The following is a 14724-nucleotide window of genomic DNA, read 5'->3' on the forward strand; positions in this document are numbered from 1 at the left end:
TCCCTTCGAAGAGCAGAGCAGAAATGAGCCCTGCTCAGCCTCTCTGTATATATAGCCTCTGGGCTCCACCCCTTGTATTTTCCCAGCTTCTATTTTTCACAGTTTCATTTAATTTTTGCCTTTTATTTTAAAGTTACTTTTTAAACTTAATATCCCAATCAATTACCAAATGAAATTTTGATGCCTTTAAATTGTAAACTTAAATATTATATTGATTTTGTTAAAGAAAATAGTAATGATTTTAAATTTTAATCAATTTTACTGTTACTTAACCCAATTTTTATCCCTATATATTTATATATACATCTTTTTAGGATCTTAATGTTGTATTGCATGTTTTTAATAATCCCATCTTTAAATTATGATGTTTTTAAACTAATTATTTATATAATTTATTGATTCGTAAAGGATTTGGTTAGGGTTAGGGCTTTATTATAATTTTGCTTTAATATTTCAATAATCTGGTTAGGATTAGGGCTATGTACTCAATTTGGTTAGGGTTAGGGCTAATTACTCTGGTTAGGATTAATTTAAAGGGCCAGGTTAAGAAGATCCAATCAAGGTAAGTAATTTATTCAAGGTAAGTGATTTACAAGGTAAGTAATTTTCTAATGAGGGGCTCGACTAAATTAAGGGATTAGGGTCATATACTCAATATGGTTAGGGTTAGGGCTATGTACTCAATTTGGTTAGGGTTAGGGCTAATTACTCTGGTTAGGATTAATTTAAAGGGCCAGGTTAAGAAGATCCAATCAAGGTAAGTTATTTATTCAAGGTAAGTAATTTATAAGGTAAGTGATTAAATTACTAATTAGGGGCTCGACAAAATTAAGGGGACTAATCATTGAAACTGCAAAATGGGACTTTATGATAATGGATAATGTCTTTTCATGTTTAAACCATTTGGTTCGTTTGTGTTCAATAAATATATCCATTGTCTCTCTTTTGACTTTCTTTCTTTGTCAGTCCAAATGGAATTGTTTTGTATACCTGCAATCTTTACATTATGCCATCCATGTAAAATAAAGTGTTTGACCAAATTAGTGTCCGTGTTCTTTTTGTTTATAATGTTGTATTTGTGTTGTGCAGTTCTTGTGGCAATTGAGTTTTTAGTTTCTCCAATATATTGAATTTTGCATTTGGCACAAAATATGACATAGACACAATTTCTCGATTTCAAAGTAAAAGTTTGGGGAATTTTGAAAATTTTTTTGTTTACCTTATTTTGAATGTATTGTAATTTAATAAATTGGTCCTTAAGGTTTGTATGTTTTTGGTTTTGTTGTAAGGGTTGTAAATTTGCCTTCACCAAATAATCTCTTAGACTTTTGTTCCGTCTATACGCAGAGATCACTTGATGTTTTTTCAGTAATCCCTGGTCCGTAATAAAGTGTTTGAAGTTATTTTTTATTTTATGATTTAATGTTTTACTTCCTGTTGAAAAATTTGTAATCAATGGGATTTTTTCTTTTTCATCATTATGTTTTTGTCCAGAATCCTTGAGAGTTTTGAAACAATGTCGTAGAAATGATCTGGAATATCCCCTGTGTCTCAAGGCAGAGAATAATACTTTCACAGCAACCCTAAAATCTATGTCCTGGGTACAAATACGCTTAAATCGGAGTAGTTGTGACTTTACCAACCCCCTGTATGTATGTTGTGGATGAAAGCTTGATTTGAATAATAAAGAATGTGTGTCTGTGTCTTTGAAAAAAACTTTAACTTCCAGTTTACCGGATTGTTCAAAAGAGTTTCCTTTGTAAATAGTTGTGTCTAAAAAATCAATAGAATGTTCATGAAAGGTATATTTCAAGCGAATGGATGAATCATGTGTATCAAGTACTTTTATAAATGTCAAAAATTCTTCTTTAGAATTGGTCCAGATTCCAAAAATGTCATCAAGGGTTAGGGTTAGGGTTAGGGTTAGGGTTAGGGTTAGGGTTAGGGGTTAGGGTTAGGGTTTGGGTTAGGGTTAGGGTTAGGGTTAGGGTTAGGGTTAGGGTTAGGGGTTAGGAATATGAAAAATAAGAACCCCACGCTGTAAGCACGGGGCCCTGAGGCACTGGCCATTTCTGTCCCCACCATGGTTCCACCCTCATCCCCTTTGAATAAAATGTTTTCCTTGTGTTTCAGGATCATCCCGCTCATGAAAAGATCGGTCTGGTGGCCGCTGCAGGTAAGTAGATTACACACGGTTAGGGTTAGAGCAATTAAGTCACTTGGTTGGGGGTCATAAATCACAAATTAGGGTTGGGGGGGGCAAAAATTACACACGGTTAGGGTTAGAGCAATTAATTCACCTGGCTGGGGATCAGAAATCACAAATTAGGGTTAGAAAATATACTCCATGGTTGGGATTAGAGCTACCTGAATGGGGATGATTGAAATGAAAGTCAGAAAACCATAATAAAACCCAAAAGAAATGACATTTTAAAATCAAACCTTAAGACTAGGTTGCTCTTTACCACCCTCTGTTGGATGAAGACAAGGGGGGCGAGGGACCTGATTGAATTACTCATTCACTCCCTCTGTCGGACCAAGAGGGAGAAACCTAGGACTCCAATATTTCAGCATCCTCATGGCCGTATCTGCTGTCCAGTTCACATTGTCCTGGTCTGTCTCCACTGGATCATCTGAAAGGCAAATGTGGTTACACAGCTCCCCGATGTGTTCATTCAGATGATCCAGGACCGCTTTTTCTTGTGGTGGCAGGCGATGTGAATAACCAATCATGGGAACAACAATATTGGCTTCTGGGAATAATTGTTCTGCCACTTCAAATGTATGAAACATCTCAATTACTGGGATGTCCTTGTCCTTATGTGTCCTCTGATGGATGCCAAAGGACAAAAGGATGGTCTTTGGCTGAGTATGGCAGGTGGCGTTCTTTAACAGGAACTCAGCATCCTGCCATGTCGCTTGAGGAAAGCTGTCCACTTGAATGTGGTCAGCTTTGAAGGATGGGAGTCTGCCAACATTCGAATCTCCCACAATGACCGTCTCCTGATGTATGTGGAGATGCCAGTCTCTGAATTTGCGTGGAGTGATGAGATGTTGTGTTGGAGTGCATACCTGCACAGCTGCTGCAGAGAATGCTGCAGGTCCAGCTGGGGTGGGGTGAGGAGCTTCTGTGCTCTGCTCCTGCGATGCACGCTGAGCATCTACTGGCTGCAGCTCTGGGATGAGAAATGATTTTGCTGCAGGGATGATCTTTCTTCGTGTTGGTGGAGGAGTCATCGGAGAATGATGATGAGGAGGAGGAGGAGATGCTGCAGGGGATGAACACTCTGTGTCTCCCATCTCTGTGAGTTCAAGCAGGGGTGACCAGTCCCGTTCTGTGCTTTTCCTCTTGGTCTTTTTGGGGGCACGTTTACGTGCTCCTGCTGGGCTCTGTGGCCTTGGGGTTTGGGGCTGGACTGCTGGTGAAGGTGATGGAGTCAGCTCCAAGCTTAAATCCTCCTCTAGTTCTTCTAAGTGCTCTGAAACAGAGGGAGGAGGAGAGGGGGGGACCGGTTCTCTTAACCTGGTGTTCAGCATTCTGTGGCAGCGGTCCAGGGTTTCCTGTTTCAGACGCGTGCCCAGGTGTCTTCTGGCCCAGCAGGTGGCGATCTCAAAAGGTCCTCTCCAACCTCCTGTGGAAAGCTGAGAGAGTCTGTTCAGCTCCTCGTTGATATTGTTCTGATAATGTTCCCTCAAAATCAGGATGGTAGTAAAAGCCCAGTTTTCAGCATTCCCCTGTATTAGAGTCTGTGTCTGTGAGCTGGGGGAAGCAGGTTTGATGATTGTTGCCAAATATCGGCTTATTCTGTTTAGGGTTGGAGGGTAACCTTCTTTTGACACATTCATGGAGTGATGCACTGCTTTTATCACTCTGTTGATGACACGCACCTTCTGAGTGAAATCCGGGTCATCTGACTGCACTCTGTGGGGGGGCGCTCCAGCTGTGTCTCCCCGTGTTGTGATCCAGTGGCTGCCATATTGGTTTGCAGGTGTGGCGTAGCGTTGAGGTCTCTGAGCACGTGGCCTCTCCTCCCCGTCAGGGTAAACGTGCCAGTGATCAGATGCTGGCGGTATGCTGCGGTGTCTTACGTGCTGCGCTCCGAAACAGCTGGGCAAGCTGGGCTCCCTAAGCAGCGGGTCCTCTCTGACGGCCTCAGCATAGGAGCGTCGTGGCCTCCCTTCTGGATGACGTACAAATGTGCTCCTGTCTCGATCAAAAACACGACCTCTTCTGCTGCTTTTCCTGGATTGGACCAGAATCCAGTCGTTTTCATGCGGCCTCGGTGGCATATTTGCACTTTCAGACTTAGCTGGTTATGCTCATGCAAAAACAAAATGGAGGTCGAGTCGTGTTTTCACCGACGAATTTCGGTTTATTTTCAGGAGCGTTCAGGTAAAAAATATATATATGTACAAGCCGAAGTTGCAACGTTTCGAACAATGAAAAGTCTTCATCAGGCAACGGCTTTGAATAAATTGAAAAACAATGACAACCTGCCAATGCAGCTGCGCTCCGAGAAAGGTCCGCTCCGTGTGGAGATCAGAGTCAAAAGACCGTCTGCAGGGCGGATCCACACCCAAAATGCACCTGGGGTCATCAGTGACCAATCAGTCCTTGTCTCCGGGCAGGATGCGCCCTCCACTGGCACGGTGGAGAATAGGAATATGCCAACTCGGAGGGTTGCATTCAATGACACTCGTGATTTTAAAATCTCACATAGAACAATATTTTTTTTTTTTTTTTTTAGCTTATTTGAACTGTAAAACATGAAACAATATAACAAATGAAGCAAATTATCCTTAAAGCATCTTAATTGAAATATCTTCTATGTACAATATACATTTGTATGCATTTTAGTGACTAATAATCTGGAAAACAGACTTTAACTTATAAAGAATTGCAGTGATTGATGAAGTTCTCCTCAATAAAAGGTTATGCTGACCATCAGACCTTAATAGGAACATAAAACAGTTTACACAATCATTTTTTTCAAAATTTAAGGTGGTTGCGTTTTTACAGCATGTCATCCTGAATGGAGTTGGAAAATCTGAGGAGAAGAGGAAGAACCTAGCGAGGAAGCAGAAGGCTCGGGCTGGTTAGGAATATGAAAAATAAGAACCCCACGCTGTAAGCACGGGGCCCTGAGGCACTGGCCATTTCTGTCCCCACCATGGTTCCACCCTCATCCCCTTTGAATAAAATGTTTTCCTTGTGTTTCAGGATCATCCCGCTCATGAAAAGATCGGTCTGGTGGCCGCTGCAGGTAAGTAGATTACACACGGTTAGGGTTAGAGCAATTAAGTCACTTGGTTGGGGGTCATAAATCACAAATTAGGGTTGGGGGGGGCAAAAATTACACACGGTTAGGGTTAGAGCAATTAATTCACCTGGCTGGGGATCAGAAATCACAAATTAGGGTTAGAAAATATACTCCATGGTTGGGATTAGAGCTACCTGAATGGGGATGATTGAAATGAAAGTCAGAAAACCATAATAAAACCCAAAAGAAATGACATTTTAAAATCAAACCTTAAGACTAGGTTGCTCTTTACCACCCTCTGTTGGATGAAGACAAGGGGGGCGAGGGACCTGATTGAATTACTCATTCACTCCCTCTGTCGGACCAAGAGGGAGAAACCTAGGACTCCAATATTTCAGCATCCTCATGGCCGTATCTGCTGTCCAGTTCACATTGTCCTGGTCTGTCTCCACTGGATCATCTGAAAGGCAAATGTGGTTACACAGCTCCCCGATGTGTTCATTCAGATGATCCAGGACCGCTTTTTCTTGTGGTGGCAGGCGATGTGAATAACCAATCATGGGAACAACAATATTGGCTTCTGGGAATAATTGTTCTGCCACTTCAAATGTATGAAACATCTCAATTACTGGGATGTCCTTGTCCTTATGTGTCCTCTGATGGATGCCAAAGGACAAAAGGATGGTCTTTGGCTGAGTATGGCAGGTGGCGTTCTTTAACAGGAACTCAGCATCCTGCCATGTCGCTTGAGGAAAGCTGTCCACTTGAATGTGGTCAGCTTTGAAGGATGGGAGTCTGCCAACATTCGAATCTCCCACAATGACCGTCTCCTGATGTATGTGGAGATGCCAGTCTCTGAATTTGCGTGGAGTGATGAGATGTTGTGTTGGAGTGCATACCTGCACAGCTGCTGCAGAGAATGCTGCAGGTCCAGCTGGGGTGGGGTGAGGAGCTTCTGTGCTCTGCTCCTGCGATGCACGCTGAGCATCTACTGGCTGCAGCTCTGGGATGAGAAATGATTTTGCTGCAGGGATGATCTTTCTTCGTGTTGGTGGAGGAGTCATCGGAGAATGATGATGAGGAGGAGGAGGAGATGCTGCAGGGGATGAACACTCTGTGTCTCCCATCTCTGTGAGTTCAAGCAGGGGTGACCAGTCCCGTTCTGTGCTTTTCCTCTTGGTCTTTTTGGGGGCACGTTTACGTGCTCCTGCTGGGCTCTGTGGCCTTGGGGTTTGGGGCTGGACTGCTGGTGAAGGTGATGGAGTCAGCTCCAAGCTTAAATCCTCCTCTAGTTCTTCTATGTGCTCTGAAACAGAGGGAGGAGGAGAGGGGGGGACCGGTTCTCTTAACCTGGTGTTCAGCATTCTGTGGCAGCGGTCCAGGGTTTCCTGTTTCAGACGCGTGCCCAGGTGTCTTCTGGCCCAGCAGGTGGCGATCTCAAAAGGTCCTCTCCAACCTCCTGTGGAAAGCTGAGAGAGTCTGTTCAGCTCCTCGTTGATATTGTTCTGATAATGTTCCCTCAAAATCAGGATGGTAGTAAAAGCCCAGTTTTCAGCATTCCCCTGTATTAGAGTCTGTGTCTGTGAGCTGGGGGAAGCAGGTTTGATGATTGTTGCCAAATATCGGCTTATTCTGTTTAGGGTTGGAGGGTAACCTTCTTTTGACACATTCATGGAGTGATGCACTGCTTTTATCAGTCTGTTGATGACACGCACCTTCTGAGTGAAATCCGGGTCATCTGACTGCACTCTGTGGGGGGGCGCTCCAGCTGCGTCTCCCCGTGTTGTGATCCAGTGGCTGCCATATTGGTTTGCAGGTGTGGCGTAGCGTTGAGGTCTCTGAGCACGTGGCCTCTCCTCCCCGTCAGGGTAAACGTGCCAGTGATCAGATGCTGGCGGTATGCTGCGGTGTCTTACGTGCTGCGCTCCGAAACAGCTGGGCAAGCTGGGCTCCCTAAGCAGCGGGTCCTCTCTGACGGCCTCAGCATAGGAGCGTCGTGGCCTCCCTTCTGGATGACGTACAAATGTGCTCCTGTCTCGATCAAAAACACGACCTCTTCTGCTGCTTTTCCTGGATTGGACCAGAATCCAGTCGTTTTCATGCGGCCTCGGTGGCATATTTGCACTTTCAGACTTAGCTGGTTATGCTCATGCAAAAACAAAATGGAGGTCGAGTCGTGTTTTCACCGACGAATTTCGGTTTATTTTCAGGAGCGTTCAGGTAAAAAATATATATATGTACAAGCCGAAGTTGCAACGTTTCGAACAATGAAAAGTCTTCATCAGGCAACGGCTTTGAATAAATTGAAAAACAATGACAACCTGCCAATGCAGCTGCGCTCCGAGAAAGGTCCGCTCCGTGTGGAGATCAGAGTCAAAAGACCGTCTGCAGGGCGGATCCACACCCAAAATGCACCTGGGGTCATCAGTGACCAATCAGTCCTTGTCTCCGGGCAGGATGCGCCCTCCACTGGCACGGTGGAGAATAGGAATATGCCAACTCGGAGGGTTGCATTCAATGACACTCGTGATTTTAAAATCTCACATAGAACAATATTTTTTTTTTTTTTTTTAGCTTATTTGAACTGTAAAACATGAAACAATATAACAAATGAAGCAAATTATCCTTAAAGCATCTTAATTGAAATATCTTCTATGTACAATATACATTTGTATGCATTTTAGTGACTAATAATCTGGAAAACAGACTTTAACTTATAAAGAATTGCAGTGATTGATGAAGTTCTCCTCAATAAAAGGTTATGCTGACCATCAGACCTTAATAGGAACATAAAACAGTTTACACAATCATTTTTTTCAAAATTTAAGGTGGTTGCGTTTTTACAGCATGTCATCCTGAATGGAGTTGGAAGATCTGAGGAGAAGAGGAAGAACCTAGCGAGGAAGCAGAAGGCTCGGGCTGGTTAGGAATATGAAAAATAAGAACCCCACGCTGTAAGCACGGGGCCCTGAGGCACTGGCCATTTCTGTCCCCACCATGGTTCCACCCTCATCCCCTTTGAATAAAATGTTTTCCTTGTGTTTCAGGATCATCCCGCTCATGAAAAGATCGGTCTGGTGGCCGCTGCAGGTAAGTAGATTACACACGGTTAGGGTTAGAGCAATTAAGTCACTTGGTTGGGGGTCATAAATCACAAATTAGGGTTGGGGGGGGCAAAAATTACACACGGTTAGGGTTAGAGCAATTAATTCACCTGGCTGGGGATCAGAAATCACAAATTAGGGTTAGAAAATATACTCCATGGTTGGGATTAGAGCTACCTGAATGGGGATGATTGAAATGAAAGTCAGAAAACCATAATAAAACCCAAAAGAAATGACATTTTAAAATCAAACCTTAAGACTAGGTTGCTCTTTACCACCCTCTGTTGGATGAAGACAAGGGGGGCGAGGGACCTGATTGAATTACTCATTCACTCCCTCTGTCGGACCAAGAGGGAGAAACCTAGGACTCCAATATTTCAGCATCCTCATGGCCGTATCTGCTGTCCAGTTCACATTGTCCTGGTCTGTCTCCACTGGATCATCTGAAAGGCAAATGTGGTTACACAGCTCCCCGATGTGTTCATTCAGATGATCCAGGACCGCTTTTTCTTGTGGTGGCAGGCGATGTGAATAACCAATCATGGGAACAACAATATTGGCTTCTGGGAATAATTGTTCTGCCACTTCAAATGTATGAAACATCTCAATTACTGGGATGTCCTTGTCCTTATGTGTCCTCTGATGGATGCCAAAGGACAAAAGGATGGTCTTTGGCTGAGTATGGCAGGTGGCGTTCTTTAACAGGAACTCAGCATCCTGCCATGTCGCTTGAGGAAAGCTGTCCACTTGAATGTGGTCAGCTTTGAAGGATGGGAGTCTGCCAACATTCGAATCTCCCACAATGACCGTCTCCTGATGTATGTGGAGATGCCAGTCTCTGAATTTGCGTGGAGTGATGAGATGTTGTGTTGGAGTGCATACCTGCACAGCTGCTGCAGAGAATGCTGCAGGTCCAGCTGGGGTGGGGTGAGGAGCTTCTGTGCTCTGCTCCTGCGATGCACGCTGAGCATCTACTGGCTGCAGCTCTGGGATGAGAAATGATTTTGCTGCAGGGATGATCTTTCTTCGTGTTGGTGGAGGAGTCATCGGAGAATGATGATGAGGAGGAGGAGGAGATGCTGCAGGGGATGAACACTCTGTGTCTCCCATCTCTGTGAGTTCAAGCAGGGGTGACCAGTCCCGTTCTGTGCTTTTCCTCTTGGTCTTTTTGGGGGCACGTTTACGTGCTCCTGCTGGGCTCTGTGGCCTTGGGGTTTGGGGCTGGACTGCTGGTGAAGGTGATGGAGTCAGCTCCAAGCTTAAATCCTCCTCTAGTTCTTCTATGTGCTCTGAAACAGAGGGAGGAGGAGAGGGGGGGACCGGTTCTCTTAACCTGGTGTTCAGCATTCTGTGGCAGCGGTCCAGGGTTTCCTGTTTCAGACGCGTGCCCAGGTGTCTTCTGGCCCAGCAGGTGGCGATCTCAAAAGGTCCTCTCCAACCTCCTGTGGAAAGCTGAGAGAGTCTGTTCAGCTCCTCGTTGATATTGTTCTGATAATGTTCCCTCAAAATCAGGATGGTAGTAAAAGCCCAGTTTTCAGCATTCCCCTGTATTAGAGTCTGTGTCTGTGAGCTGGGGGAAGCAGGTTTGATGATTGTTGCCAAATATCGGCTTATTCTGTTTAGGGTTGGAGGGTAACCTTCTTTTGACACATTCATGGAGTGATGCACTGCTTTTATCAGTCTGTTGATGACACGCACCTTCTGAGTGAAATCCGGGTCATCTGACTGCACTCTGTGGGGGGGCGCTCCAGCTGCGTCTCCCCGTGTTGTGATCCAGTGGCTGCCATATTGGTTTGCAGGTGTGGCGTAGCGTTGAGGTCTCTGAGCACGTGGCCTCTCCTCCCCGTCAGGGTAAACGTGCCAGTGATCAGATGCTGGCGGTATGCTGCGGTGTCTTACGTGCTGCGCTCCGAAACAGCTGGGCAAGCTGGGCTCCCTAAGCAGCGGGTCCTCTCTGACGGCCTCAGCATAGGAGCGTCGTGGCCTCCCTTCTGGATGACGTACAAATGTGCTCCTGTCTCGATCAAAAACACGACCTCTTCTGCTGCTTTTCCTGGATTGGACCAGAATCCAGTCGTTTTCATGCGGCCTCGGTGGCATATTTGCACTTTCAGACTTAGCTGGTTATGCTCATGCAAAAACAAAATGGAGGTCGAGTCGTGTTTTCACCGACGAATTTCGGTTTATTTTCAGGAGCGTTCAGGTAAAAAATATATATATGTACAAGCCGAAGTTGCAACGTTTCGAACAATGAAAAGTCTTCATCAGGCAACGGCTTTGAATAAATTGAAAAACAATGACAACCTGCCAATGCAGCTGCGCTCCGAGAAAGGTCCGCTCCGTGTGGAGATCAGAGTCAAAAGACCGTCTGCAGGGCGGATCCACACCCAAAATGCACCTGGGGTCATCAGTGACCAATCAGTCCTTGTCTCCGGGCAGGATGCGCCCTCCACTGGCACGGTGGAGAATAGGAATATGCCAACTCGGAGGGTTGCATTCAATGACACTCGTGATTTTAAAATCTCACATAGAACAATATTTTTTTTTTTTTTTTTAGCTTATTTGAACTGTAAAACATGAAACAATATAACAAATGAAGCAAATTATCCTTAAAGCATCTTAATTGAAATATCTTCTATGTACAATATACATTTGTATGCATTTTAGTGACTAATAATCTGGAAAACAGACTTTAACTTATAAAGAATTGCAGTGATTGATGAAGTTCTCCTCAATAAAAGGTTATGCTGACCATCAGACCTTAATAGGAACATAAAACAGTTTAGGGTTAGGGTTAGGGTTAGGGTTAGGGTTAGGGTTAGGGTTAGGGTTAGGGTTAGGGGTTAGGGTTAGGGTTAGGGTTAGGGTTAGGGTTAGGGTTAGGGTAGGGGTTAGGGTAGGGGTTAGGGTTAGGGTTAGGGTTAGGGTTAGGGTTAGGGGTTAGGGTTAGGGTTAGGGTTAGGGGTTAGGGTTAGGGTTAGGGTTAGGGGTTAGGGTTAGGGTTAGGGTTAGGGTTAGGGTTAGGGGTTAGGGTTAGGGTTAGGGTTAGGGTTAGGGTTAGGGGTTAGGGTTAGGGTTAGGGTTAGGGTTAGGGTTAGGGTTAGGGGTTAGGGGTTAGGGTTAGGGTTAGGGTTAGGGTTAGGGGTTAGGGGTTAGGGTTAGGGTTAGGGTTAGGGTTAGGGTTAGGGGTTAGGGTTAGGGTTAGGGTTAGGGTTAGGGTTAGGGGTTAGGGGTTAGGGTTAGGGTTAGGGTTAGGGTTAGGGGTTAGGGTTAGGGTTAGGGGTTAGGGGTTAGGGTTAGGGTTAGGGGTTAGGGGTTAGGGTTAGGGTTAGGGTTAGGGGTTAGGGGTTAGGGGTTAGGGGTTAGGGTTAGGGTTAGGGGTTAGGGGTTAGGGTTAGGGGTTAGGGTTAGGGTTAGGGTTAGGGTTAGGGTTAGGGGTTAGGGTTAGGGTTAGGGTTAGGGTTAGGGGTTAGGGTTAGGGTTAGGGTTAGGTTAGGGTTAGGGTTAGGGTTAGGGTTAGGGTTAGGGTTAGGGTTAGGGGTTAGGGTTAGGGTTAGGGGTTAGGGTTAGGGTTAGGGTTAGGGTTAGGGTTAGGGGTTAGGGTTAGGGTTAGGGTTAGGGGTTAGGGTTAGGGGTTAGGGTTAGGGTTAGGGTTAGGGTTAGGGTTAGGGTTGGGGTTGGGGTTGGGGTTGGGGTTAGGGTTAGGGTTAGGGTTAGGGTTAGGTCGATGGGTTCTGGACCCCCTTCCGCGGAAGGTGGGCGGTGCACGGTCCATCCCTAAGTGAGCATCATTGCTACGTCCCCTCGGGTTCCGTTGGAAGGTACGTTTCCTTCCCCTCCGTGGCTGTACAAGGATCCATTCCCTGTCCATGTTTTGTTTTTCAGGTTCGCCTTTGTTATTATAATCTTAATAAGGCGTAAATGAAATTTGTTTTTTGTATTTTCTTATAATGTTTTTAATTTTTTTTTTTTTTTTTTTTTTTTGTGTTTTTTATTTTTTGTGAACGAAAGTAAAACAGCCGAATGAAAGCAAAAAAATAAAGGTTTGTAAAGAAGAAGAAGAAAAAAAATATAATAAAGAAAAAAGACAAGTGCAAAATCTAAACCGAATTAGCGTGCTTTAGCGGCGACGTTTCGACCTGTATTCAGGTCTTCCTCAGGCCTATATAGCACGCTGATAAAGTTGGCTGGGTTTGCTGGCACTAAGAGAGATGTTGTCCCTTCGAAGAGCAGAGCAGAAATGAGCCCTGCTCAGCCTCTCTGTATATATAGCCTCTGGGCTCCACCCCTTGTATTTTCCCAGCTTCTATTTTTCACAGTTTCATTTAATTTTTGCCTTTTATTTTAAAGTTACTTTTTAAACTGAATATCCCAATCAAATACCAAATGAAATTTTAATGCCTCTAAATTGTAAACTTAAATAGTATATTAATTGTGTAAAAGAAAATAGTAATGATTTTAAATTTTAATCAATTTTACTGTTACTTTAGCCAATTTTTATTCCTATATACTTATATATACATATATATACACATATACACATACACACATACATATATATATATATACATATACACATACATATACACATACACACATACATGTACACAAATCTTTTTAGGATCTTAATGTTGTATTGCATGTTTTTAATAATCCCATCTTTAAATTATGTTTATAAACTAATTATTTATATAATTTATTGATTTGTAAAGGATTTGGTTAGGGTTAGGGCTATATTCTAATTTGCTTTAATATTTCAATAATTTGGTTAGGGTTAGGGCTATATAGTCAATATGGTTAAGGTTAGGGCTATGTACTCAATTTGGTTAGGGTTAGGGCTAATTACTCTGGTTAGGATTAAATTAAAGGGCCAGGTTAAGAAGATCCAATCAAGGTAAGTGATTCATTCAAGGTAAGTAATTTATAAGGTAAGTGATTAAATTACTAATTAGGGGCTCGACTAAATTAAGGGGACTAATCATTGAAACTGCAAAATGGGACTTTATGATAATGGATAATGTCTTTTCATGTTTAGACCATTTGGTTCGTTTGTGTTCAATAAATATATCCATTGTCTCTCTTTTGACTTTCTTTCTTTGTCAGTCCAAATGGAATTGTTTTGTATACCTGCAACCTTTACATTATGCCATCCGTGTAAAATAAAATGTTTGACCAAATTAGTGTCTGTGTCCTTTTTATTAATAATATTGTATTTGTGTTGAGCCATTCTTGTGGAAAGTGAGTTTTTAGTTTCTCCAATATATTGAATTTTGCATTTGGCACAAAAAATGACATAGACACAATTCCTCGATTTCAAAGTAAAGGTTTGGGGAAGTTTGAAGATTTTTTTGTTTACTTGATTTTGAATGTATTGTAATTTAATAAAGTGGTCTTTAAGGTTTGTATGTTTTTGGTTTTGTTGTAAGGGTTGTACTTTTGCCTTCACCAAATAATCTCTTAGACTTTTGTTCCGTCTGTATGCAGAGATTACTTGATGCTTTTTCAGTAATCCCTGGTCTGTAATAAAGTGTTTGAAGTTATTTTTTATTTTATGATTTAGTGTTTTACTTCCTTTTGAGAAATTTGTAATCAATGGGATTTTTTCTTTTACATCGTTATGTTTTTGTCCAGAATCCTTGAGAGTTTTGAAACAACGTCGTAGAAATGACCTGGAGTATCCCCTATGTCTTAAGGCAGAGAATAATATTTTCACAGCAACCCTAAAATCTTTGTCTTGGGTACAGATACGCTTAAATCGGAGTAGTTGTGACTTTACCAACCCGCTAAATGTATGTTGTGGGTGAAAGCTTGATTTGAATAATAAAGAATGTGTGTCAGTGTCTTTGAAAAAAACTTTAACTTCCAATTTACCGGATTGTTCAAAAGAGTTTCCTTTGTAAATAGTTGTGTCTAAAAAATCAATAGAATGCTCATGAAAGGTATATTTCAAGTGAATGGAAGAATCATGGGTATCAAGTACTTTTATAAATGTCAGAAATTCTTCTTTAGAATTGGTCCAGATTCCAAAAATGTCATCAAGGTATCTCAGATATACCAAAGGTTTTACTCTACATTTCTGTAGTGCGTTTTCTTCCCAATCAGCCATAAAAATGTTTGCATAAGACGGAGCAAATCGTTTCCCCATTGCTGTCCCTTTAATTTGTAAAAAATACTCCCCATTAAATTCAAAATCATTTCTTTTCAAATTGATTTCCAATAATTGTAGTAATTCCCAATCAGGTCGATTCTCATCTGGATATTTATTAAATATGTTTTTGATTGATCTCATGCCTGCTTGAATGTCAATGTTTGTATAGAGACTCTCAATATCAACAGAAAAAAAGAATGAGTTGTTAGGG

General features: G+C 42.9%; 2 protein-coding genes across 5 annotated transcripts; both read right to left on the reverse strand.

Annotated features, from left to right (window-relative positions):
* Positions 1–4745: 4745 nt before the first annotated feature.
* LOC144981778 (uncharacterized) lies at positions 4746–7378 on the reverse strand. 2 transcript variants are annotated; one of them, XM_078930137.1, is made up of 2 exons: positions 6977–7378; positions 4746–6730 (listed from the first exon to the last, which is right to left on the reverse strand). In XM_078930137.1, exons 1-2 carry the CDS (start codon positions 7376–7378, stop codon positions 5600–5602), a joined length of 1533 nt encoding a protein of 510 aa, XP_078786263.1. In that variant the 3' UTR covers positions 4746–5599. The 2 variants fall into 2 exon arrangements, with proteins under 2 accessions (XP_078786263.1, XP_078786264.1); XM_078930138.1 differs by having other exon boundaries at positions 4746–5721; positions 6161–7378.
* Positions 7379–7440: 62 nt separating this feature from the next.
* Positions 7441–10465, reverse strand: LOC144981779 (uncharacterized). 3 transcript variants are annotated; one of them, XM_078930141.1, is made up of 3 exons: positions 10064–10465; positions 9248–9817; positions 7441–8808 (listed from the first exon to the last, which is right to left on the reverse strand). In XM_078930141.1, exons 1-3 carry the CDS (start codon positions 10463–10465, stop codon positions 8776–8778), a joined length of 1005 nt encoding a protein of 334 aa, XP_078786267.1. In that variant the 3' UTR covers positions 7441–8775. The 3 variants fall into 3 exon arrangements, with proteins under 3 accessions (XP_078786267.1, XP_078786265.1, XP_078786266.1); XM_078930139.1 differs by having other exon boundaries at positions 7441–9817; XM_078930140.1 differs by having other exon boundaries at positions 7882–8808; positions 9248–10465.
* Positions 10466–14724: the final 4259 nt, after the last annotated feature.

Source organism: Oryzias latipes, chromosome 13 (assembly GCF_053564925.1).
Source record: "Oryzias latipes strain Hd-rR chromosome 13, Olatipes_Hd-rR_3.1".
NCBI classification, from domain to species: Eukaryota; Metazoa; Chordata; class Actinopteri; order Beloniformes; family Adrianichthyidae; genus Oryzias; species Oryzias latipes.